Genomic DNA, 27,341 nt, shown 5'->3' with positions numbered 1-27,341 from the left:
AATGATTTATTCATTAAATTGAAACCAAATACATTTTCACATTTTTAACTTTTGCAACATTGTGTCTAGTCTTATCAACCTAGTAATATTACCAATTTAAAAAGCCTATGGTTGTCTTATGCTATTATTTACACTACAAAGAGATTTTAATTTTCCTCACAATAGCCCTGTGGAGAGGAATATTGATACGCATTCAGCTTCACCATCCTTGTGAAAGGCTTCTAACAACTCTATAAAATTCAGTTCCTTGGTGGGTCAATGCTTCCATCTTAAACATAGGGAATGTCTACATTCATACTCAGAAGTCTCACTGATAGCTATGGGGTATAAGTAAGTGTGTATAGGATTGCGGTCAAAGTTTGATTTGATTTAATATAGACACACCTCTTTTCCAAAGCTGTGCTCAAAATGGCTCAGGCAAAATGAAACATTAAAGATCATGTTCATCCATACAATACTGAGTCATATCCAAGGCAAAATGCCATATAGCCACAGCAAAGGCAGGTTTTGAACCTAGATTTCCTAGATCAGGGTGGCTACTCAGTGGCCCTCCATATATTACTGGACTACAGTCCCTGTCACTTCTAACTACTGGCTGTGATGGTTGGGGGTTGGTGGGAGCTGGGAATCCAACAACACATAGATTAGCCATCTCTGTCTCAGTTCCTGTTCCAACTTCCTGTCTATTATATCCTATTGGAAATAGTGTGCAATAATAATTTACTTTGATCCAAAAGATACACCATGCTTATATTTATGTACACAGCTTTAATGCAACCTACTTTTTAATTTTTTTTTAAAGTCATGTCTTTTAGATGCATTTGCAGTGACATGAAAAGCATTTTGATATTAAGAATTGCTGCATTTTTTTTTACACACAATGCACATCATAATAGGCTAACAAAAATGGAATTCTAAAATCTCCTGTAGACCAATAGCAAAGAAAAGTTCTGACAACTTGCAGAGCAATGGAATGCCTGTGGAAATAATAGGCAATGAATAGCTGTGACCTCTCGGCTTCCCTGGTTTTACCAAGAGGATCTGCAACCTGAGTCAAGAGGGTGCAAATTCCTCACCATTTCTAAATCTTGAGTAGAGTGGGGGAGGGAACCCGTAAGGCAGGCTGCAGCTTTCAACTCAGCACTTACAAATTTACATCCACCGCAATTTAGCCACAAGGTTGTTTGTTTTGTTTTCAAATGCAAGTATTTCAATTTGTTAAATAGGAAATGGTTTAATATGGCCTTTCCAGATTTTTTTTATAACTTTTAAAAAACACACCAAACCCTGACATTATGCTTAGTACTACAATACTGCCTAAACAGAGATATCCTATCTCCACAAAATGGAGGAGGGGAAAGCCTTGCTGAATAGGGGATGGCCATGCCACTCATTGCAACAAGGAGGGGAGGGGGTGGGAGAGGGGAGAGAGAAAGAAAGAAAGAAAAGCCTGACTGGATGAGAAAGACCAGTGCTGACTTTGCACAAATGGTGAAGCACTTGGTCAGCAAAGAAACTTTTAAATTAAAGCAGGATAGCAAGGAGAGTTGGGTAGACTTGCTTACTTGCTAGCATGTGTTATGAAAGCTGTATACAACAAAAGGGGAGGGGCACCCAAAACAGTAAACAGCAACAATGCACCAATATCATCATTATATGAATATGAAGTCATTTATTTTTCTGAATAAAATCATTCCTCTTAGAACATCTGTGGATCATTAGGCTTTAGCACTGCATTACGGAACAGTGAGGGCTGGTTTGCAATTATAAGGGTTGGCATTTTATAAATGAACTTCAGAGGCCTCTTATGCCCTCCCTCATTTTTTTCAGGAAAAATAATGGTTTGACCTTTTGTCTGACCGGGGAAACTGTTTCTACTTGCCCTGAAAATCAGGAGTAGACACCACAGTGCGCTCCCAATTTCTAACCCTGTTTTGCATAGTAAGCAGAAATCACATTCAACAGCAAACTATGGTGCACAAAACACAATGAGGATGGAAGAGAGGGAATCCCAGCACAATTTGAGCAGGGGAGAGACCATCAGGAATAAAAAGCTCATTCACATAGTGCTGAAGTGTGGTTTAGCATGCTGTCTGGTATAGGTATATGTAGGTACAATTGCTATAAAACAGTCAATACAGATTTATTTGCAACATTTTAGTTAGTGATTCAATGAAGCTATATCAGAGCTGTTTGTGTGCTGATGTTTCAGAGGTTTTTTAAAGAAATTGTCAGAGACTGTCACCCTAAGCATGGATACATGGAATAGAGTTTCATTTAAACTAACAGAACATGCCTTCAAGTGAATTTGATCAGAGCACAATTCTAGGCACCATCTACAAGCAAGTTCAAGTATCACCAATGTGGCTTGTATTGTGAGTACAACTCAGAAAGAATGCTGGGATTCATTGTGGATAAGAGAGCAACCCAGAATTTTGATCCTAAATGCTTTCACCTGGAAGTAGATCCCAGCAATTGTAATGCACTACAAGGATTGTCCAAGCAATATGGGAGTACAAAAAGCTCTACTAAAATTAATGGGCCCAACTCTCAAGTAAAATATTAGGATTACAGAACCACCAGCTATTTGTTCTGGTAATCAGAAATACTGCAGGGCTGGAAATAATATCCTAGCTATTCATGCTGTTTGAGAGTATTCAGTTCTTTATATAGGTCAGATAATTTCTATTAGAGAAGTCCAGGGAGCCTGAAGAAATAAAAGATTGTGCATACATGGAAGAGTCTTTAATGAACAGCACACCCCTGACGCAGCACACAATTTGCTTCCAGATAAAGTTGACCAACTTTAATGTAACTAACTGTCTAGTAAGGTTGCAACCCTAAGCATATTTGCTTTTAAGGAAGACAAAGTACCTATCACCTAAAGCTGTAGGCACATACTACTTAGAATCTAAGCCCTACTTCGGGAAGAATGTGGGGGATTAATGACAGGAACCTAGACAATAGCAAGGCATACAGAGATATATGCTATACTCCTAAAAGGTGACTATATCAACCTCTAACAACTTAATTTTGAGGCAGGCCTATATTTGCAGTGTGGCTATACCAATGAAAAGTTTGAGGATTCCTCCCTGAATGCTTTGAGGGCTGCAGTATTAAAGTAACGATGCCTCCACTTGATGCCAATATGAATAAAGATGATCTCAACTAAAGTTTTATGGATCTATAATGCAAGATGGAAGCAAACAGAGAAAAACCAGTAATGGGTTTTTTTCAGGCTTCTGTTACAGTCAAGTAGGTAAGAATAGACAATTGTTTAATAATTGTTTTTCATTGTTGATCTTATTAAATGTCTCTAAAATCAACCTGGTTTAAAATGAAATCTGTGATAATTATTATTGGAACTTGATAGTCGCTTGTTACACTTCCCCCCTGCCAACGAACAAAAGGTATCCCATTGACATACAACATTTTAAAGAGCACACACAAATATAAACACACACAATTCACAAAAATCCCCAAGCAATGCCCAGGAACAGCTACAGAAACTTTAGCAGCACAGCTAACAGCAAACAATATCATTTTATTCCACCAAAAGCCTGGGAAAGGATGTAAAATTTTACCTGCAGCCCAAAAACATCTCAGTGAAGGCACCAGGCAGATCTCACTGGGGAGAATGTTCCAAAAACTGAGAATAGCCTCTCCCTTATAATCCAACAAACCTCTCTCAGAGGACAGACCCTTAGATTGAAGGATATTGTGGTCCTGAGCCATAAATAGCTTTATAGGTCAAAACCAGCACTCTGAATTGGGTTGAGAAGTGTACAAGCAACCAGTGCAGATGTGACAGAGTTTGTATTATATTACCTGTCTTGATAGGTTTGTAACACGGCCATCAGCCTAAGCTTATGGAAGGCACTCTGCACCACCATCAGTCACCTGTGCCTCAAATGAAAGCAAGGAATCCAGGAAAATTCCCAAATTATGAACCTGTTTAGAAGCAACGTGATCCCATCTAGAGCTTCACACCACTCAAGTCAGACAGAAGAACCACTCACTAACAGCATCTCAGTCTTGTTTGGATTGAGAGTCAGATTAGTTGCGCTCATGATGTCTATTACTGCCATCAAGCATCAATTAAGCTCATGCACTGCCTTACCTGCAGAAGATGAAAAAGAGAAACAGAGTGGTGTATCATCAGCATACTGATGACAAAGCACTCCAAAATTCCATACAACCCCACCGGGTGGTTGCATGTAGATGCTAAAACAAAATGGCGGCCGGAATGAACCCCCATGGTGAATACCCATCAGAAGTCTTCCAACCCTCAAGAGATCTGCATCCTTACTGCAGGTGAGAAGAGTGCCACCAACTTTCTATGTGAAAGTGGTTACCCAGTATTGACAATAAAACTGAAAATGTGCATTTTGGAAGCAAATGACAACTCAAGGGCATTACCCAAAGAGGTGCATCAATGCTGCCCTGGCAACATTCCCCTGCAACAATTGGACAATAAATTCCTATGTATGTACTGCAATTTCACAGGTGTTCAGAGACTACTTGATAGAAGGTGAAATTGTTTTAAATGGGTTGCTTTCTCCATTTTCCTTCCCTTTTCCCATTACTTATTTCTATACCAATGTCTGCCTCCCACATGATCTTGATGTGTGCTATATTGACTTCATGGGATAGCTTTAAGCAAATGTTCATCCCTCCCTCTGAAATTGATGAAATGAAGAGCTTTAGTGTTGGCTGGAATATATCCTATGCATCTGAACAGTAGACAAATGACAACTTTATACTTTATAGTCTTAAGTTTAAATGCTACAAATATTTTGTTTCGTATCCACAAAACAAGAAAAGGATGCATTTTTAAAATTCATACTATTTTCAAAATGGAGTTGAGGTGAAGGAACAAGAAATCCAAAAAGTCTTACCACATCATGCCAACAAGGTATAAGCTGGGAGTGGCTGCATCTTTCTGTCTCCACCCCTTCTGTTTCATCCACATTCCCCACCCCCTCCCATTGGTCCCTTCAGTGGGCGGGGAAGCACATTAGTGTTGACATGTATGAAATTCCTATACCAACATGTTTTTACACCTTTTCACCTGACCCAGCATAGGCAACCTATGCACAGCTGTTATTTCTAAATCAGACCCACACATGGAAAACCTGTTTAATGCATATTACAGATGTGCACATCCCTTTCTAGAGCAGGTAACTCAGTAGCTCCCAACACAGATAAGTTCGCATTTCCAGACATAACTTAGTAGGATACATTTCTTAAGGCTTATCTACCTCTTTTCTCAACCTGCATCATATTTTATCCCAACATATAATGACTTAATGGAATAATACATCATGTAACTGGGGCTCTGCCAATGAGAAATTATGAGCCAATGAAATCAAGCAAACTCACTGTGTATTGTAGAACAATCAAAATATTAAAGCACATCATGTTAGATCATAAGTCATAGTAGTCTCCTTTCTGAACTTCTACCTTCTAAATCAGAATCACATTGCATTGTTGAATTTTAAACTTAACAGCACATACATTTACATCCAACAGGAATGCAGACCAAGATTCAAAAAGAGAATGGGGCAATTACATTAAAAGTCCTACTTCACAGGATTAAATCCCCACAGACCTTTGCATAAAGGCTGAAAGCGGATTTCATTAAGCATTCACAAATAATTTAAAATTTACATACAGAATGGCTGTGCTTGCATGTAACACTAAGTCACAAAGTACAGTTTAGTCAGCCTTAAGGTGTGCATGCTGCATGTTGGTGCACAAAGCTCTGGTGCCCTCCAGACATTGTAGATCTACCATCATCCTTGACCAAGGGGTGATATGATAGCCATGTTCAAATATATAAAAGGATGTCACATAGAGGAGGGAGAAAGGTTGTTTTCTGCTGCTCCAGAGAAGCGGACATGGAGCAATGGATCCAAACTACAAGAAAGAAGATTCCACCTAAACATTAGGAAGAACTTCCTGACAGTAAGAGCTGTTCGACAGTGGAATTTGCTGCCAAGGAGTGTGGTGGAGTCTCCTTCTTTGGGGGTCTTTAAGCAGAGGCTTGACAACCATATGTCAGGAGTGCTCTGATGGTGTTTCCTGCTTGGCAGGGGGTTGGACTCGATGGCCCTTGTGGTCTCTTCCAACTCTATGATTCTATGATTCTATGCCTAGTCTCAAAATGTCTGCGTTCCCATTGCTATATGCAACACAAATTAACAATGAATAAAGATTCAGGTAGGCAGCTGTGTTGGTTTGACACAGGCGAAATAAATTTTAAAATTGTCCAGTAGCACCTTAAAGACCAACTAAGTTTGTTCTGGGTATAAGCTTTTGCGTGCATGCACCTTCTTTTTTCATATCTGAAGAAGTGTGCATGCACACGAAAGCTTATACCCAGAATAAACTTAGTTGGTCTCTAAGGTGCTACTGGACAAATTAATTTTTTTATTTATTTTAACAATGAATAGACTAGAGTTTGGAGGGCCCAGCATACAGGAGGGTCCAGTCAATAGAAAGCACCTTAAGAGTTCTGTTAATTCTCATTTGTAAAACAAATAAAAATTAAATTGCATCTTTTAAGCAGCTGTTATTTAACCCCTAAAAGCAAAAAATGCTTATGATTTTCTGACAATGCTTGAGAATGATCACACTTAAGGAATTTAATGATATTATGCATACAGTTGTGTGATGCTGTCCCTATACTTAAAGGGGGGGGGACAGCTTATAAACATGGAAAAATGAACAAAAATAGCTTAACGACATCATCACTTTTCTTACTTGCCTCCCCAAGCCGATATTTTTTCTAATTAAAAAAAAATGCAATGGGCTCCTTTACAAATGTTAGCACATGCATATTCTGAATCAGACAATAGTCATCATATACAACCTTATTACATTACAAATGGCAAAACCTTGGAATGCTTTGTTATTCAACCGGTAGAATGTAGGCTTATGCTTGTTTGCACCTGTGAAAAATCTATTTTCAAATATCACTCTTGTTGGTCAACCAAAAAGGCAATGGACCAAATCCAGATTGGCCATCCAGTGACCAAGGCACCAAGATACAGCAAAAGCTTTGGCGCTGGACTAGGGCAAGAAGTCATATTTGCCAATCCTTCCTCCCCTGTGCCTCCTCTCGTGATGCTCTGGAAGACCCTGCAGTGTTTTGAAACAAAATTTTAGGAGGGGCAAGGACCTGCAGGAGGTATTGGCAAAGACTGCACCCCTGCCTCCTGCCTCCATTGTGAGTGGAACACTTCACTGAATACTACTGTGGATCCAGCCCACAACCATTTGACTGTCACTTGGGGAAACTGAGAGGCAAGCATTCCATCAGCAGAATCATTTCAGCTCGCCAGCTGGAAGGTTTCCTTGCTCTCATCCCACATGCTTGCTCTAGTAGTTCTCTGCCTACCCCCAAGCCAATTTGGTGAATGAAGAAAGGTTGCATTAGTGGAAGTTCTTGCACAGGTTTCCATTAGTGGATCTCATTAGCTGAATCTCGCCCACTGAAAACCAAATCCAAGCTCAACACTGAATTCAAGCTCACACACGTTGTCTGGATAGCTACTTTTCTCACCGACAGGAGGTTTTAAACATACATCCACCTTACTTTTATTACTCTTGTAAAACTAAGTAAAATATTCATTAGTGAATGAAGCTATTTACGATTTTGTTTTGGAAATGTATTGAAGAGCTATGCCAATATTGTAGTTTTTGCAATCCTTTTCTTTTCATGCTTTGCATATTTGAAAAATATTTTAATTGGGTACTTTGTATAGAAACACTACGGAAATGTGAATATTTTTCCAGCTCTGAAAGAAAGCCATATTCCCTTCCCCCCACACCATCTTGGAGAGGCCTCTCTAATGCGAAATCTGTGTTGCATTAGAGAGAGAGAGAGAGAGAGAGAGAGAGAGAGAGAGAGAGAGGAAACTGAGGATGTGTTTTGCACTGAGCTTTTAGCCTGATGCAGTGTTTAGTGTTGAAAGGGCAGCAAGTTCTGAACTGTTCACACATGTGTAGTGCTAAGGAAGTGCTAAAAGCATACTAACCAGTACTGGAAGAGCCCAGTTAGCAACCACTCTTACTCAATGTGTCTTGCTGATTTCAGAGGACTGGTTCCTCTCCCTCACCCAACTAGGAAGCTGCTTAACGGCCAGTATGTATTGCAAATAATTATTCAGAGAGAAAATATCTCACACTTTGTGCTAATCTGTTTTGTGGCCCATGCCATTTACCCTATGCAGGAGAGATAAAGCCAGCCCTTAGATTGGCCTTCTTTGCTATGTGAAAACTGAGCACAGGGCTGGTTTCCCCTTTCTGATCCCAGGTTCCAGAAATTTGAAGGAAAAGAACCCTGTGCCTATACAGCCTCCATAATGTACAGATCTGTGCTGCCAGGGCTGATTCCCACCACTTTTTGAACTTTAAAAAGGCTAGAAGGTTGCTAGGCAATTAGGAAGGGGTAGGCAAGGAAGTGTGATCCACTGGAAGTAATTTTATTCACCAGAAGTCATCAATATTGATTGGCTGTACGGTTTGTAACTGAAAGTAATTTCACAGAATACAAAATCCCTGAGTGCAGAATCTGATACTGAGTTCAGAATTTAGCTTTCAGAGAAACATAGTTCTGGAGAAAGAAGTGGTGTTGCAGCTTGAAAGTGCAGCGAATGTCATTTTAAATCAAAGAAGGGAAACGTGACCGAACATAACAATGCTCTCTCCTCATGCTTGTCAAAACCAAAATAAACCATGCAAAGCTACAAATGGAGTACAGAATTCATGCAGGACACAAAACCCACTTTTCCTTGGTTTAATTCCTCCCCCCCCCCCCAGTACACAACACGCTGCTCATTAGTCATGATGGCTTAGAACAGAATCTTTATTTATATTCATAGAGGTAGTATTCCTCTAGTTACCAAAACAGGATGTAGCTACCTCCAGCTTCAATTTCAGCTCTGACTTCTTCCTGTCCACCACCACCTCCCCAGCTATTCTGCTTCACCTTCATTGTTGTTCCTGGAAGGCTTTGCTCAGATCAACCACAAGTGTGTCACAAGTGTGACCAGGGGTAGTGAGGCTTTTTCAGCCAACGGACCTTCCCTTCCAGGAGCACCATGTGAGCAGAGCCAGAGGCAAAAGTGCACAAGGCAACAAATGCACCTCTCTATCCTATATTATCAAAGTTCAAGGACACATTTCATCCAATGAGGGTGAAAGTAAGGGATGTGATGTGGGGAGAATTCTGAGGACGAGATAGAGAAGACTGGAGGGCTGCCCCAAGATTCCCCATCTCTGATCTAGAGCCTGCCTCTCAAAAAGAGCCATAGAGGTCAGTGGTCTAATGACTGATAGGAGGGAGAGTGTCCTGCATGCTCTCTTTCCCATCCATCTTTGTGGTTAATGCAGGTATGGAAGGGCAAAGCAAGGGTCAAGTTCTGGAATCTCTCTCCCGTCTTTGTCCTAAGCCACCAAAGTAGCACTCACTTTTAAGCCTATGTAAACTTCCCCCCTATCTATTTCAGGGGTGGAGTGGGGAACTAAAAATATAATTTTGTACCAGTTTATACACATAGTATTACATTGCAAAGCAGGCAGCACAGGAATGAAAAATGTTAGGACTTCATTATGGTCTTGATAAGTAGCCTATTAAAAATCAATAAACAGACTCCTCCACTGTAAATCTTTAAGCATTTGTGTAGTCACACTTTTAAGTGTACAAGTAAGCATTCTTGATAAATTGCTGTGCAGTAAATACTTTACAAGGGCAGCATATCAGCCAATAGGTTAATATTGATGAAATTAGCCAATAAAATCTCAAGAGACCTTTGAGTTAAGAACTTGCCAAATGATGTCGTAAAAATGAAATAACAGGTGCTGCTTGGGTGTGCAAAGCCAATGCAATTCAGGGTAGTTTGATTTTGTTGGTTTTCAAGAAGGACCCCTCTACTATACACAACCAAGTTATTTTAGTTTTTAGAAAATCAGAGTACAGTACAGTACCAAAGAACTGTCTAGCTGGATATCTGGGAATAATTAAGAAATCCACAGTTCTCTTATTGGGATGAAATAAGAGGCTTTAAGAGAAACCCTTTGCCCTTCCTATCTGAAACATTAATGATAAAGTACACATTGATCAGCAACATTCCTGCTGCAGTACCAAGTGCTGTCAAATTAAAGCTTTACAAATTCCTGGAAGTTGACAGGGTTCCTGTTTCATTCCTTAGTTAACTCGTTTTTCTCTGCATCTTCAGCAACCCATCAACCATTATAGCAACTGATGTGTAAGCATCTAATGTACTCCAGGCAGCATAAACGGCAATACATACAATTTTAAACTGCATTAAAATTAGGAAACTCTATTAAAACAAATAGTGCAGGGTAAACAGAAATATTTTTTTTTAAGCCACTTAAGAAAGCAAATGTCTTTTTTTAAAGGAAAATGCATCTGATTGTTAGTAAAATAGAAAACGTGGGTTCTGTGCAATGCTGTTTCAATACATGCAAGGCAACTTTTGCACTCCAACATGTCTACCCAAAATATACTCCAGAGGGAAACCTTCTGGAGCAGCTTTTGAGCACACATGGAGGGCTGCAGTGGTGGGTGGGGGTGGAGAGAGATGAAGGTGCATAACTGAAAGTTGGCTGGTGTCCCATCGGATTCTGCTCCTTCTCTTTTAAATGATACGTGAATTAAAATTTAGGAAGTTTTGGGATAAATCTAAATATAGTTGATTGCAAACAGCAATGGATGGATCCAAGATGAAATTTTCAAAACTCTAATATCTGATCGTATTGCTTCACCGCAAGCATGATTAAATAGATTTTAATGACTACGCCTACTGCAATGGGACGTGGGTGGCACTGTGGTCTAAACCACAGAGCCTAGGACTTGCCAATCAGAAGGTCAGTGGTTCGAATCCCCACGATAGGGTAAGCTCCCGTTGCTCAGTCCCTGCTCCTACCAACCTAGCAGTTCGAAAGCACGTCAAAGTGCAAGTAGATAAATAGGTACCACTCCGACGGGAAGGTAAATGGCGTTTCCATGCGCTGCTCTGGTTCACTAGAAGTGGCTTAGTCATGCTGGCCACATGACCCAGAAGCTGTACACCGGCTCCCTTGGCCAGTAAAGTGAGATGAGCGCCACAACCCCAGAATCGTCCGTGACTGGACCTAACAGTCAGGGGTCCCTTTACCTTTTACTGCACAAAATAAAGCATTGCATATGCATTGCCCTAGCACAGGATAGTCTCTCCTCCCCATAGGCAACAGCTTGTAAATAACCCCACTTCCCACAATAAAAATAACACCATGTGTAACATCTTTCTGCAGGTGGATTGATAATGCAGAAACAGATTAATCCATTGGCAATCCAACTACCTTCAGTGCAAAGCACTTACAAAAGAAAAGTTTAGAATTTCAGCCCACTATTTTATCTCTTGATTGCCTAAGCCAGGGGTCAGCAAACTTCTTCAGCATGGGGCCCTCAGACCTTGTGGGGGGCCGGACTATATTTTGAAAAAAAATAATGAACAAATTCCTATGCCCCACAAATAACCCAGAGATGCATTTAAAATAAAAGCACACAATCTACTCATGTAAAAACACGCTGATTCCCGGACCGTCCACAGGCCGGATTTAGAAGGCGATTGGGCCAGATCTGCCGCCCGGGCCTTAGTTTGCCTACCCATGGCCTAAGCTTTATTACGCCTATTGAGCATAATCTAACAACTAGTATAAAGTACCTAAAAAGATACTAGCACATACTAACTAGCAACATGGAAAATAGAAAGCAGTAATTTCACAACGCAAATGTCTTAATAAAGAAAAGTGCCATTGCCACAGGAACAACTACTTCTAATCAGGCTGAATGCCATTGAGATCATTGTTTAAACTGAGCCCAGGACAAGAGATGCTGTGGGCTGACAGTTCTCAGATCTGGAAATCAGGCAGATGGCCTGTTCTGGATGATCATGCAGTGCCCTTGAAATAACAGGTCTATAGTGTGAGGGGACTCCTGAATTCAGTTTTGTTATGGAAAGCCCAAACAACTTCCATAGAAATAAGTGTCTATTACCAGCTTCAACCCAAGCTTTTATAACCTGAGCGGATTACTGCAGTGCACACATGGTTAATGCATGGCGACAGCAAACTGAAATATGAAAAAACAAAGTCAATATCAAAAGCTAAATTTCAATTTATATTGTGACTTAGTAGAACAAGCTGCAAGTTTCTAACTATATAACTTGAGGTATTAAGTTACATAGAGATGATACTAAATATCTGTGGTTATTATGCAGCCGTGTGTCTAAAGGCACTAGCAAATTTGGTTGAGGAATCTGCTCTCATGTTTCAAGGAGACAGTTAACAATCAGATGTACAAGTAGGCTTTACTGCATTGTGAGTTAATGAGCTTCAGAGTTCTCCACCTAAGTGAGCTGTGGACTGGGTCATCCAGTGCCAGAATTTTTGAAAAGTAGATGAGACATAAAAATGTTTTGTTTCACTGATCTTTGCTTCATGCTTTTGGACCACCAATTTACATATGTACATTTCCACTTTGCTGTCATTTTCAATAGATTTTCCTTTTACATTTTTTATGTTCAAATCATTTAAATACATTTGCAAACTGTTTAAAAATAATTTTCTATTTGCAGTTCAGCAACTTTTAAGCAGATCAAGAACACAGACCAGTGCTAAATTAAGTAAAAAGAGATGGTCATGCACACCTGATTTGGAAATTACTTGTTCTTATATCAATGCACATAAAGTGGATCTCTTAGTGGTACAGAAGCAATGATGCCAAACTTTATATATATATATATGTGTGTGTGTATGAGACACCAGAAGCTCAACAAAGGGCCCACAACATGGAAGATATTAAATTTCCATATTCAATTATGTCAACTTGCATAGTTCTTAAAATACATTGTTCAAATAATCCTCTGTTTTAAGAGCACTTGTTTTCAGATGTAAGGTTTTCAGAAAGTAGTTTTGCACCCAGCATTGCTTCTGCACCTCCAGGAAGAAAGAGACAGACAAAAAGAATGCATATGAGAGGTCCCAACAGCTACCGTAATTCTTCTCTGACTTCAACCATACATTCTGATAGTATGGTGAGCCCCATAATGTCACACATGCTAATTAAGAAAATTCTAACAAAATCAGCAGTAGCCGTATATCCTTAATAGTCAGGATCATTCCACCAACTGGCTTGCTTTATTTTTTCAAATAAATATTTCAGGTACCAGGGATGCTCACTTATTACCAACTGGATTCATGGTGGACCAACAACTCTATTCAAAGAGCTGACTATGAGTTTTCAAACTTCAGCTGTTATAATATGCTATTGAAGCTGTAATCACCATGGCTACTAGCACCAGAGTTGCTAGCAAATCTCCAATGAATCCTATAGTGTAATGTTTTCTCTTTCCAGTAATAGGACCTTGAAAAAATCCTGTATTATTTTCCACCTTGGGAAGGAAGATAGGGATGAGAATGGGCAATATGCACAAGTGCTTCCTTCTTTGGATGTCCTAGGCATTTTCCAAGATTCTTATTGAAGACCAAGCTCAGATTCCCAATTCCCAAATGTAAACACAGGTTAATATGTATTGAGAAGTTCATGGTTTAACGGTGGTGGTAGAGGAGGAGGAGAGATAATATGGTGTTTGCTTAAGTAAATAACCAGCAGATACTTGTAATCTACCAACATGAAAATGGAGGTGACATAGCTGGATGGGAAGAAAGTGCACAATTATCAGAGAAACACCATTGTTACATGCACTAATTTATCATTATTGACTATTTTAGTCAATAATTTAGGGGTGGGGGGGCACTTTTCGGCCCTTATTATCCCAGTTATCCAAACCAAGGTCAGTCCTGGAACCAGCTGTCATGCACTACAACAGCTCCTCAGAAGGAATCTTCAATACAGAGCTATATGGTTGGGGTTTGGGTGAGATTATGAGGTATGAAGATTGTCCTGGAAGAATACCAAGGCTGGTTAGGATGTTCATCTGTAGAGCAGGAGGGCCTGGGTTCTAGTGGACCAGATCCAATATTGTGGCTGAACTATAAAATATTTTCAAATGAAGTGAAAACTGTGGCTGAGTCTCCTCTTCTGCAAAAAGAGGGAGAGAGAAAGGCAGCACATAATAAACCCAAATTATAATTTGTGGTTATGTTTGGGTGAAGAGAGTTTAGTACACGGAATTATCTGCTTGAAATCTAGGAGACTTGAATATTTATTCTCTTGACTTGAGCAAACCACCACTGGCAAAGCGAAGCTGGCCAATCAAGGTGAAATAAGTGAAACTTTTCCTTTTAATGGGAAATAAGTGATTTTGGTGTGTTTTTTTAAGCCCTTATCCCAACGTGGATCTTCCAAGTGAAGTGCTCCTGAGTACATTTATCTGGCCATGGGTGTGATTTAGTCCCATTATAAAGGAGAGAGAAAGAGAAAAGAAGTTGACATCTCTCACTTCTAGCCTATTTAAAAAGGAACTTTGTGGTAAAGCTCATGAGTTGTGGGTGTTGAAACGGTTTGCACATTTCCCCCCATGAAAACTTCTGTTCAATAGTTACCTCAAAAAAGATGTTAAGAAATTAGTCTGATGTTTCTTGTCACCTCTTTAGACTATCTGGTCATTCTAAATTACAGACAAAACATGTTCCAAATCTGGGTATAAATTATGTAGACAAAAAAAAATTACAGCCATGTCTCAGCTGCAATGTTAGCAAATATTCCAATATTTCAGAATACTTCATACCAACATTTGTGCAGCTTATAATATGAAAAAAGCCAAACCTACAAGGTTTAATCAACCTATTGTGCAAAACTATACATGTCCATTAAGACGCAGTGTAATTGAGTTCAATGAGGTGCAATTCCAGGTAAATGCAATTTAGAACTGCAGTCTAAATTGGTGCAATTATTAAGGGTTGCGTTCAATAGCATTGTTTTGTTCATCAACAGCTTCTGGATGAATGTGGCAACGAGTAAGGTTGTTTGTCCTTGAGCTCCACTGTCTGTTTTTGTTTTTATTTTATTTTTAATAGTTTCAATAGTTTTATTTTGAATTGTCTGTTGGCTCAGATGCTAATGTTAATTGCAGTGCACAGACAAGAATTAAATCTGTTTTACTTTTACATGGAAAGCTGTTTGATGCAGGAATGGCTTCCAGAGATATAAGAAAGATGATTTGTACAAATTCATCTCTCTCTCTCTCTCTCTCTCTCTCTTTTCCTTAAAGCACCTTCCATGCTATTCCAGTGGATCACCCAACCTTCAAGAGCAAATTGGGAGAGGTGCAAAGTGAAGGAAGAATAATTGAAAATAATAATAATAATAATATATTATTATTATTATTATTATTATTATTATTATTATTATTATTATTTATACCCCACCCATCTGGCTGAGTTTCCTCAGCCACTCTGGGCGGCTTCCAACAAAATATTAAAATACAATAGTCTGTTAAACATTAAACATAAAAATCATCTCCCTTTCCTTTCCATTCATGGAAGCCACTGCTGGATCAAAGAGCTTTCAGTGAACAGAATGACACAATAGGCTGCAACCATAAATCTTTAATTGTAGATAAAGCCCAATTGAACATAACTATTAACAAGCAAAGAAGAAGAAGCTCTAGGACATTTAAGACTTCCTCTTCTCTGCCTCGGGATTCATCAATGGCAAAAGATACATTGCTCTTCCATCCATTTATCAAAGAGAGCATATTGTTCTCATATTGTGCTTCTCACAATAGGAGCTACAAATAAGCTAAGCTGCAATCTGCAATCACAAGTATACATACTAGATGTAACCAACACACCTTGATGCAGCTAAGCTTACATTCAAAGAATTCCATTCCTCCTTCTGCTAACAGATTTTGCACTCTCCCACCCCCACAGCAGCCCTAAACAATTTGCTCTGAATAATTGGAGGGAAGAGTGTGGGAAGGTGGTGGAAAAGATTGCAGGGGGAGAGGGAATGAGAGGGTCACTTCCACTCATCCATTGATTGGAACTTCTACCAACCTTAAAAGCCCAGTAGAAGGACTCATTTGGTCAATGGCACAGGCTCTTGGGATCCAACTTGATTCTCATTAAGCACACTTAGGATTGTATTATAAAGATGGATGTCTTCCTCAAGCATCAATACTTTTAAAAATCTGGATTGGTCATAATATTTTTGGGCCTCAAATGATTTTTTTTTTAAATAAACATGCCACATTCCTAAAATTTAGGAATACTGAAGATAGTAAAAATACTCCTAGAAGGAAGTGCAGTTTTAACAGTATCATCTTATGCAGGTCTACTCAAAACTCAAATCATATTGTATTGAACAGGACCTACATTAATGCAAGTATATATAGGAAATATGATTGTGTCAATCTGTAGGATAACTTCAGGTACATGTGAAAAGCAAGCATAGAAGCCATTCTATTTTTAAAAAATAAATCACAATGTCTATCCATTAAATTTTTTAATCCACTGCACAGAATTAAATTCAGCTAGAATCAATAGGATTTACCACCAAGTAATAAATTTGGAATAAGTAGGATAAGCAGGAAAAACCCCAACAATCTCATTGCTCCCGTCCTTCGAGATTAACCACTTGATGATACAATAAATGAAGACATGCACAATGTTTAGTTCAAGTATGGGTTATTTGGAACTATAGTGGATAAATTATACCATTCCAAGCATCCCATTTAGAAAGAAGCATCATATAATCCGTTCCAATTTTGCTGAAATTAAGATTATATCTTAAATAATATAGCCCTCTTTATGAATTCAGGGCAAAGAAATGTGGGATTAAGGTGGGGAGGTTCCACAATGTCCACACATGCAAACAATGTTGCATGCATTCATCATGAATATCTGAATTAGCATGTTCACCCAGACATACTTAGAATCCTCTTTCAGACCTTGACATTGAATGAAGGAAGGTCTGAAGTGGAGATGATGAAGGCATGGATAAATGGGAGTATGGGCTGCATGCATGCCTCATTCCCCCACCACTTTAAAATCACTTCTGTTTGCTCCAAAACGTATGAATTAGCGTTTATGTGTACAAATTGTCTCATTCCCTCCTCCAAAATTCTCTTCCTTTTGACCAATTCAGCATGTTCACTTCAATACCTCAGTACTGTTTTTGTCCCAGTTATGCTGGCAAAACATACTTTCTGTTAAACCATGGCAATGCAGGAACATTATTTCCAACTATTGCCATTATTTTCGAACATTTTTCCACAAGCTCCAAATCCCAACTAAAACCTACACAATTATAAGCAGTTAATTTCTTAAATACTTCCAGACATGCTGCTAAACACAACTGAAAACAACTTTCCCATTTATTCAATATTTTCTCAAAACAATCCCTTGGTAGCACAGAACTGCTACATCAAAATGTTGCATGTATCATGAAGACAGTCCATTATGAACATTCACAATACACATACAGTGGTACCTCGGGTTAAGAACTTAATTCGTTCTAGAGGTCCGTTCTTAACCTGAAACTGTCCTTAACCTGAAGCACCACTTTAGCTAATGGGGCCTCCTGCTGCCTCGTGATTTCTGTTCTTATCCTGAAGCAAAGTTCTTTACCTGAGGTACTATTTCTGGGTTAGCGGAGTCTGTAACCTGAAGTGTCTGTAGCCCGAGGTACCAATGTACAGTATTCAAGAGATGCTATTGTTGACTTAGATGACAATACTAGTAACACATAGAGAGTTAACATATTCCTTCACATTTATATTTATCTCTTGGTTTTGGCTTTGCTTACTGCATACTATAAATGTTTGCAACAAATAGATAAATAAATATCTTTTCTAGGAGGTTTATTTACTTACCATCTTCCTTATAGCCACCATGGTTTAGTGCATGGAGAAGGGATCATTGAAGAAGAAGAGGGAATTTGGACTTGATATCCCGCCTTTCACTCCCCTTAAGGAGTCTCAAAGCGGCTAACAATCTCCTTTCCCTTCCTCCCCCACAACAAACACTCTGTTAGATGAGTGAGGCTGAGAGACTTCAGAGAAGTGTGACTAGCCCAAGGTCACCCAGCAGCTGCATGTGGAGGAGTGGGGATGCAAACCAGGTTCACCAGATTACGAGTCCACCGCTCTTAACCACTATACCACACTGGCTCCATATATGGATTCATATACTCCACTTACTACAAAATTATTGGGTGTCAGGTCACATATGCACCTACACCATTTGAAAATTTATCTGACAAGCAGTAGTGTGTGTGTTTCTGTGAACTTTCAGTGGAGATTGTAGTTAAAGTGATAGAAAATCTCGCACTGTGGAATTGATTCCATGATTGCTCTTCCACATACAATTGTGATTGTTGCATCTATCATGTGATGACTGAGTGAGACAGAGAGAGAGTGAACACAGGGTATTTATCTCAGTTCCATTTTTATATAGTGGGTTTAAATATGACTTACATCACTATCTGCAATAGAACATATGAGATAAAAAAATATTTGCCATCAGTGTTACTGATAAGCTGGAATATCAAATGCACTCTTCTAAAAAAAAATAAATCATTTTTTTTACCAAAGTCTGTTTTAAAATGTATAGCATCAGCCAGTAGTATATTCTACCTCCAAACATAACGCATTGTTCAGAATCAAAAAAAACGCTGGAAGAGGGCTGTGTGTGACACCAGTCTTGCCACTGCAGTTCTCAAAGCCAAATGAATGGTCCACCACAAACAGATATTATTCCAGCAGTAGAATAGTAGCACTGAAGTCAGAAAGCACTGATCCAGCTGCATGATCAGCTCAATGAGTGATCTTATCAAACGCATTTATGCTGTAAAGATTTCTGATTCTCATACTGAAGAGCAAAGAAAATAATACTGCATATGATCAGAAAAACATTCCTTCATATATACCATGATAAGCATGTAGGATTGTAAACCTCAATACAGTGACCTAAAGAAAGGTCAAGGTGGCAGGGGAGGACAGGAGCAAAGCCCAGAAGCTGCTAGCAATCAACACTGAGAACAGCTTCAGCACTTATATTTCAGAAAAGGAGCAGCTTTCATGTGCTAATGTCAAACTGAAAGTTTAAAATTATACGGAAGTAACACTTCTAGATTACAAAACAGATACCCAATCTCAGGAGATCATTATCCAATTTTATTGTTAGAAACAGAAATTATAAAGTCACTAATTCCAGAGCAGTTTCACTGAATATTGCAACAGTAAGTGGTTTTAAAACTGAGGTCACGTGTCCTTATTTTTCAGTTACCTTAAAGTCTGCTCTATTATTATAAATAGGACCCACAAAATAGATGAGGCGGACTCCCAAACTGTGCAGTGCTTGGACCAAACTAGGGTTTCAGGAATGATATATATACACACAGATTAAAGGCAAGCACAAAAATGTGTCAGTTTGCTAGAAAAGGACTACCACCATTACAAAACTTAAGGCTGTTTTTAGCAGTTCTCATGTGGTCACAACTCAAACATTATTCATGTTCTGAAAACAAACTATAAGCAGTAGTAAGCACATATGGGGTGAATGACTTCCATTTAAATCAATTTGAAGTTTAGCAAAATATATTTAGGCTAAGGGTATTTCATTCTATGAGTAACCCAATAATTTACCCTTTTGAGATTACTGCAATAAAAAGAACACTACAATTCAGGTTTGAACTACTGCTTTTCTGGGCTCAGAAAATCAAGGGGTAAAGAAGACAGTTCTAAGAACACACACATGCCACAAGTTTTTTGTTTTGTTACATTCCCGCCATTATTGTAATGATTTTATAGTAAATATCAACATTAGCTTGGTCTTGCTTTTATATACACATATATGAGGACAATAGCCACCTCTTGTACTTTGGCTTTTGAGCCCTCTGCCCTTAAGGAGACAAGGGCCTTATACATGTCAGGAAAATGTTTTCCAGTCAGAAGACCTTCACACACACAAAAACACAAAACACCAGTGATCCTTTGATGTATCATAGTCCACTATACGAACTCTTTCAATATCCACACTACACTGCAGCAAAACAAATACAAGTTGTGCACTACTGTTTGATCTGAACATAAGCATCATAAAAACAAACTACAACACTATCTAGCTTTTTAAGAGAAAGAAAGAGCCCACAACACTTAAAAGGATTTTAATTTTCACCGTGGGGAAAGTTATCAGACCATACAGTGCATGTTTACTGAAACATTAAGTCCCACTGTTAACTCTGATAAGTATGCACAGAGCTGCAGCCTGGGAGTCATTAGGTGACTTGCTTTTTTTTCTACTATCATTTTAGCAGAGAAGAATCTCTTCCATCACGAAAAACAACTAAAACGCAATCTACCCACAAACAAAGCAAGAGAACATTAACAAAAGCAAGACTTTGTACTAAAAAACAAACAAAAAAAAAAACCTGTTGAGATGGTAGACTTTTCTTTCTGAAGGACCAACAAGCCATATATACTGATCTCATTTGTGGAGGAAGGGCGGTTGGATGGCAAACAGAAACTGCTCTCTGAAGCTGGGTTTAAACAGAGCTCACAAACATCTACGGAAGCATTTAGAGAAGGGGTTTTTATACCACATAAAACGAAGGCATGGGTTAGAGGGAAATGGGTGGGGTGGGGGTGGGGGGCTGAGATTCGACTAAAACAACAAAACGGGCTTACTTGGTGTACAAAGACATCAACCGGAGTCTCCAAGGGGCTTCCCTCGCGGTTGAGCATGGAAATAAATCCGAACCCCATTCGCACATTAAACCACTTGCAATGGCCTGTTCCGTGCAAAACCTGGGATTCTTCTTCTTCCTCCTCCTCCTCCTCCTCTTCTTGTTCCGGCAATTTCCCGGGCTCATCTCCACCTTTACGCGCCCCCGCTGATTTGAAGAGGAGATTGCGGGAGAACAAGGACGTACGTACACACACACACACACAAAAAGGGAAAGAATTAAATTCTAGTAACATCTCCTTGGCGCTTGTACAAGAACGATTGCTACAGATGACACACAAAAACACATGCCCGCACGAACAAACATTACGAAACCAACCTTTGTTTTTCCCCTACCCACAAAAACATTAAGTACACCAAAGTCACAGAGGTAGTAGTAAAAAAATTTTTTTACACCCACACACATCAATAACCTCCAAAGCTTCAGGGCACTGTCGAAGGAAAGGCAGCATCTGCTGTGACTCACTCCGCTTCTATTTCTCACACTCCCCCCACACGCAGCAGCCCAGCCCACGTTTGCTCTGTACATACGTGCGATCCTGCCCTTTAACTCCATCTTTCAGCCACATAAACCACCCCAGAAAGCGATACTTTACTTGGGTACTGCTGGTTGAGCACCGATCCCATCCCTCCCCAGAGGAATTCGCAGGCGAATGAGCCCTGCCTGGCCAGGCGAGGTGGGAGGAGGAGGAGGGGAGAAGGGAGGGGAGGGGAGGGGAGGGGGCCGAGCCGAGAGAGAGAGAGAGAGAGAGAGAGAGAGGAGGCGATTGCGCAAGCACTTGGAGCGGCCCATCCAGCAGCGAGCGGCGTGTTTCTCCTTCTTCGCCAAGCGCGCTCCGCGCCTTTCCCTAGCCTTCCTCCGCCGAATCCCCCCTCCCACTCCGGAATCACTTTAATCTGGACTCAAGGAGGGGGGCAGGTGTACAAAAGTTTCCTGGTTGCCCCCCCTTTCTTTCCCCCCTCCTGGCCACTGCTTGCTCAATCGCACAGGAACAATTCGAACAGAAGCCCCCTCGGAAAGCTTTTCAAGTTGGGTGAATCGAAGGGGGCGGGGCAGAGCACGGGGGAAAGCTCGCCCACAATAGCTTCTCCCACCCACCACAGTTGTGCCCACATCCTTGATTTGATTTTAAAAAAACAAACCAGCGATCTTTTTTTATTTTTATTTTTCAGTAGTACATTCCTTCTCTTGTATGTATATTTAAGATAACGGTGGAAAGTAAAACGTAGCACTACAAAAAGCCTAGGCAAAACAAGAGCTGGGCTGGCCGGGGAGTGGGGGGGGGAATAACCTTCGGCCATGTTGCCCCACCGGCCCTCTGCTCCCGAAAAGCCCCCCCTGGCCGGCTCGCGGGAGTCTTTTGACTCAGCTTAACATCTTGATTTCGAGCGCGCGCTCGCCCGCTCCGCTCCCCTGCGCTTTGCCCTCTCGCGATCCCCCGCCCCCGGCCGCGCTCTCGCTCTCGCTCCGTTCCGGGGCCCCTGCGCGCACGTGACTCCGTCAATTACATGCCTGCTTGCTACTAATTTCCCCTCGGCTCCTCGGAGGGGGTTCGGCAAGGAGGAGGAGGAGCAGCCAATCGGCACCTCGAGCGGGCTTGACACACCGCAATAATTTATGAATGAACGGCGGAATTTCAAAACACCCTCGCCTGGCCGCGGCTGGGCACGTTTCGCTACGTAGATCCGGGCGCCGGTTGGAGGAGCGGGGCGTGTCTCTTCGAGAGAGAGATTCTCGGGCACTAAAACTGCGGCGCTGCATATATAGTGGCGGATCTTTCGCTGCAAAAATGCCAATAATGGCCCTCGGCTTGGGGCACTTGCGCGGCGGGCGCGCGCCTCGTTGGCCGGCAAGCGCGCCTGAAGATTGCATATTTGAAGGCTGATCCGCAAAGTAGTCGATAAAATTACCTAGCCTGAAACCGATCCTAAACGCGCCATTTGTTTCATCCATTTACAGCTCAATCCTAGCCATTATCTCTGCTCGGAAGTAAGTCCTACTCAATTCACTGGGGCTTACTCCCAGGTAAGTGGGTTGAGGACTGCAGCCTTAGGGTCTTGGCGTAAGGATGCAAACTATATCCCGTTGAAAGGAACTCGGTGGATTATGGGATGTATGAGGCCGGGATTTAATCCTATGCACATTTACCTGACGAATGCTAATAAAATAGAAACCTCACTGAACACAGTGGGACTTATTTTAGCAGGGCCATGCATTTATTTATTTCGAAGCATAGGATCGGTAACCTAATAGGTTGACAGCGTAATCCTATATGTTTTCTCAAAAGTGAGCCCCACCGAGTTTAATGGAGCGTCCCGCCCCATAAGGGTGCGCGGGAGCATTACAAATTAAAAGGTGCCTGTTGGTGGGAAAGCAAAGATATTCCACCCCCCACCACTGTCGATATTGGTACACAAAATCCGCTAATGGGTTGAGGGCATATATCATACATAGAAGAAAAAACCACGTCAAACTGACACAGCAGCGGATAGAGTAGGCGGTAGGCTCTCTTTCCTTGGACGTTTCTAAGCAGAGGTTTGATATCTGCTCTAGTCGAGATTCCTACATTGCGATGGCGGTTGGACTAGATGACCCTCGGGTTCCCTTACCAATTCTACGGTCCATATCCGCCCTATTAAGATCACACATACTGCTGAAAAGACACATACCACGTGAGCTAAAGGGGGGGGGGAGGAAAGCGACTGCTTTTAAGCAGCTTTGAACTGACATACAAATTATAGGCGCTAAACATAAATGGTATATGAAGCATATTCCTATGGCATGTAGGCATAGTGCATAGGCATGATCCACGGTGAAAGCCGCCTCCCCACCCTCCCCAGCTCATTACCTATTCAATTCTGAAACGCCCACCGGAAACGCGATAGCACCTCCGTTCGCCTTTCGCGTTCCGAAGCCTTTAAGGGCGGCCATCAGGGGGCGGGGAGGCGCCCGGGGGTTGCGCTGCGCTGCGCAGGTTCCTCGGCCATCGCGTTCCGGGGGAAGGGGATGTGATTAATGACTTCCTAAATAAGAGGCCAGCTTGCAAGCCGAGCGGTGCAGGGAGCAGAGCCTCCATCAGCAACGATTGTTCTCCAGGAGGTTGGGGGGAGAGAGAGACCCTAGAAAAGCGCAGACGGGGGGGGGGGAATGAATTTGCCAGAAATGAGGAAGCAAAGCGCGGGGGTGGGTGGGGAAATCCCGAGGAAACGAGCGAGCGAGGAGTGAGAAAACAAAGGGAAGAAGAATAAGTTGGCCCTGCGAGCGGCGCTTGGACGCACACCCCTGTTTCTTGGCGTTAAGGAGCCCGTGTGACACTACTCGTAGCACTTTCCCTGTGCGGTCCCAAATTTATCTCTTTTCCAAAATAAAAGACCGAACCACCGTTAACAGGAATTACGCGCGCTCGGTCTCCATTCTAATACTCATTTCACCACTTGGAACAAGTAAGTAAGTGGTAAAAATTGATATCTTGATCGATATATTTCAGAAAAATTAATGAAAGTGTTGTTCCATATTCCCCCCCCCTGCTCCACTGTGAGTCCCCCCCCCCAATTTTTAAGCACATGGATCTAGAGCCTCCCCCCCGCAATTTATTTCCTCGGCGTTTCTACCCGAATAAAGTGCTCTCAGGCCCCCGGTCTCACCACTCACGCCAAGTAAGAAAACAAAAAAATTCTCGTGCTCTACCAGCCTAAAGTTTGGACGCTTGCGGCTTGACAGGTTGCAAGATAGATTTTCTCCTTCCTCTTCTGCCCACCCTCCCTCCCTCCGCCCAGTTTGCTGATCTGCCCTGAATATGCTTTTATGCGTTTGCAAGGTTGCCCGCCGTTGTTTTAGAACTGGCGACAGGCAGTCTGAACAAACACAGAAGGCCTCCGGACTGGCTAAAAGAGCCTATTTACTCTTCCCTCTCCCGTTTTTGGTTGTTTTGCGGGGCAGGGGCATTCTTTCCGCGATTTTATTTTTTGGCACCGAGGTGATTCCCTCTTAACATTCGTGCCACGAGGGCGGTTTTCTGCTTGAATGAAAGAAATGCACGCGTCGCGGGCTTCAGTGGAGCAGGCGCCCGAGATCGGGACATTCCTTCGCCGTCTTCAGCTGTAAATTTCCTCTTGGTTATTTCAAGAGTGGCGCTCGACCGGCCTCCCTCCGCCCAGCGGTGTCGGCTTCGCCTGCCGCCCCTCCCCCGGCCCCTCCTCCTCGCCCTGCGTCGCCGGAGTGGTGCCCTGCGCTGAATCCACCCTTTCCAGGTACAGAATCGGTCTGCGCGCTTCATTGAAATCCATGGCCTCTGCAGCCCGGCCTTGCGCGTGTAATTGGACAGATAGGTGCATTCTCCATTTTCAGGAAGGGGGACAGTCAGATCTTTGTTTTATTTAAAGTGCTGTATGCTTGATATGGGCGAAGCGGAGATGCGCGTTGGTGGAGGATGGTTTGTTTGGGGGGCAGAGGGGAGCAAAGACTGTAGTTCTTTCCTACACGCTTCTAGCAACAGCGGCATAAGACAAATGGATCTGTGTGCCTTCTCTTCCGGATGCTGTTTTGCGAAATTCGAACGACAGGCTTTCACGTCTCTCAAAGTCTGGTGTCACTGAACCTTCGTCACTAAAGACTTGCACATTTATAGCATGAGGTTTCCTAGAGACATCAAGTCCACGAACGAATGTCTCATAATAAACACGACTGGTTTTTGCCTTTAGGAAAGTGATGAATATGTTTCAGAGTACCTTTTGACAGGTCAAACGATTTCCATAAAGTTATGTAGCAACACTCTTGCTTTCTCGCTTTATGCAGTTCTTTATGCAGTTCCTACTAGGGCAACAGCCCGGCTTCCACTGACTCAGAAGCCAGTGCAATGTGTGCTTCCTTTGGCTAGGTATGGTAGGGAAAAAACGTAATTGTCGGGTAACATTTTGCAAACTCAGTTCAAAATATTCCTCAGCATATTCATTCTCTCTCTCTCTCTCTCTCTCTCTCTGTGTGTGTGTGTGTGTGAAATGACAACCTGTGCAATGAGTGGCGCCTTTAACTGCAATCCTAACCACACTTTCAGGACGGTAAGTCCCACTGAATACAGTGCAACTTACTTAAGAGTAAACATGCAGGAACTCTAGGAATTCTCTCAAAATGAAACTCCAAGACATGTTAAGAGAGAGAGAGAAGTTTGAACTGTGGACATTTAGCGTCTGATTCAGCAACGATGACTAATTTCTGAAGAGTAGCTTTCCCTTTTAACTCAGGAAATAATTACAAAGTGTGCAACAGTAAGACGTAGGAAACCATAAGCAGCAGTAACTGAAAAGCAGAGGCGGCGCTATTCGACGAAAGGCGCGCTTGCCCAAATTTGGAGGCCTCCAGTCTTAGCGGAATTAAGGCTGGGGGTCAGCGGACTGGTCACTGGTGTCAGATGTTATCGGCTCATTCATTTCCTGCCACGGACCTCGGCCTTTTAAGTTCCGTGGAAGGTAGAGAGCCGGAGCCAGCTGGCAACTCTCGCAAACTTCCTAAATCGAAACGCGGTGGGGAAGGGAGAGAGCAGAGAAATCAAGCGGAGAAAGAGCGCGCAGAACCAGCAAAAATTCGGAAGAGTCTGTATGTAGAAACCCAGGAGGTTTACTTCCCACCAGACTGACCCGCCTGGCCTGGACAAGAGCTTTCCAAAGCGCAGGGCGCCTCTGTCTGCAATGGATCGGGTTGGGTTGCCCAGCGGTGTCCACTGGGTTCCTTCTTTCGTTGCCAGTCTCCACCCCCCGCCCTTCCTAAGCGAGGCTTCCCTGGGAATGCACGTGTTCAGATCAAAGAGAAAACTTCGACGCCCGTCTTTCGGGCCAGCACCTCGCTGCATCCTCTGGAGGCGGCGCAGCATGAACCTGTTTGGAGGGGGGATAGAAGCAAAGCGGGGATAAGCCCTGCTGCCCGCCTGTAACTAAAGCGCCCCCCGCCACCCCCGATGCCGTCGCAGCGGTCCTGAGAGAGGAAACCGAACATCCCGGGTTTTTATTATTATTAATTATTATTTTGCCCCTGGTTTCTATTAAAAGCAGACCCGGAGCAGCAGAATCTCGGGGGGGGGGCGCTTCTCTCTTGCCCGCAGGCTTCCTACAAACCGGAACTATTCCATAGCTGACCTCTGAGACTTGCCGGCGCCCAGCAAAGCCACCCTTCCCTGGAAAAGGCTTCCCTCTCCCACCCCTCCTCTGCGCTCCTCCAGAAAACATTTCTGCAAGGAAAGTGTCCATCCAAGCTAGGTTAATTGAAAGCAATCGGCACATGTTCAGAGGCACTCTTGTTTTGCCCCTCTTCAATTCCCTTTGCTGCTGGCTGTTCCGCATTCACCGCTCTCCTTTAGTGACCTGAAAGCATGAGCCGCTCTCTTTCTCTGCACCCCAGACCCCACTATATATTATCCAGGTCTACGTCGATGAATTTTCACAACGCATAGAACCTCTGCAGCATTTTTAAAAGACATTTACCTTTGAATAAATTATTATTAATAATAATTACACTGTCCAACTATCACCATATTTAACACCCGGTAGAATCTCTCCTAAAGTAGCCTTGGGATACCAAGTTCCGTACCCGCTTGTTCGCCCGCTTTTGTATGCGCCCAGAAATACAG

General features: G+C 42.1%; 1 protein-coding gene across 5 annotated transcripts in view; it reads right to left on the bottom strand.

The window, feature by feature from the left end:
- The window catches only part of LIN28B (lin-28 homolog B), a 92,201-nt gene that overhangs the window by 50,814 nt on the left and 14,046 nt on the right, over positions 1-27,341 (bottom strand). For 2 of the 5 annotated variants that reach the window (XM_081857439.1, XM_081857440.1), the window contains exon 3: positions 20,664-20,869. In XM_081857439.1, coding sequence (XP_081713565.1) covers positions 20,664-20,869 — 206 coding nt within the window. Of the gene's footprint in view, positions 1-20,663; positions 20,870-21,252; positions 21,419-22,013; positions 22,092-27,341 lie in introns of those variants that run through there. The other 3 variants (XM_081857442.1, XM_081857443.1, XM_081857441.1) reach the window with 3 other exon arrangements.

The sequence above is a fragment of the Podarcis erhardii genome (assembly GCF_964252035.2).
Source record: "Podarcis erhardii genome assembly, chromosome: 3".
Classification (NCBI taxonomy): domain Eukaryota; kingdom Metazoa; phylum Chordata; class Lepidosauria; order Squamata; family Lacertidae; genus Podarcis; species Podarcis erhardii.
This window is presented reverse-complemented; position numbering and strand designations above follow the sequence as displayed.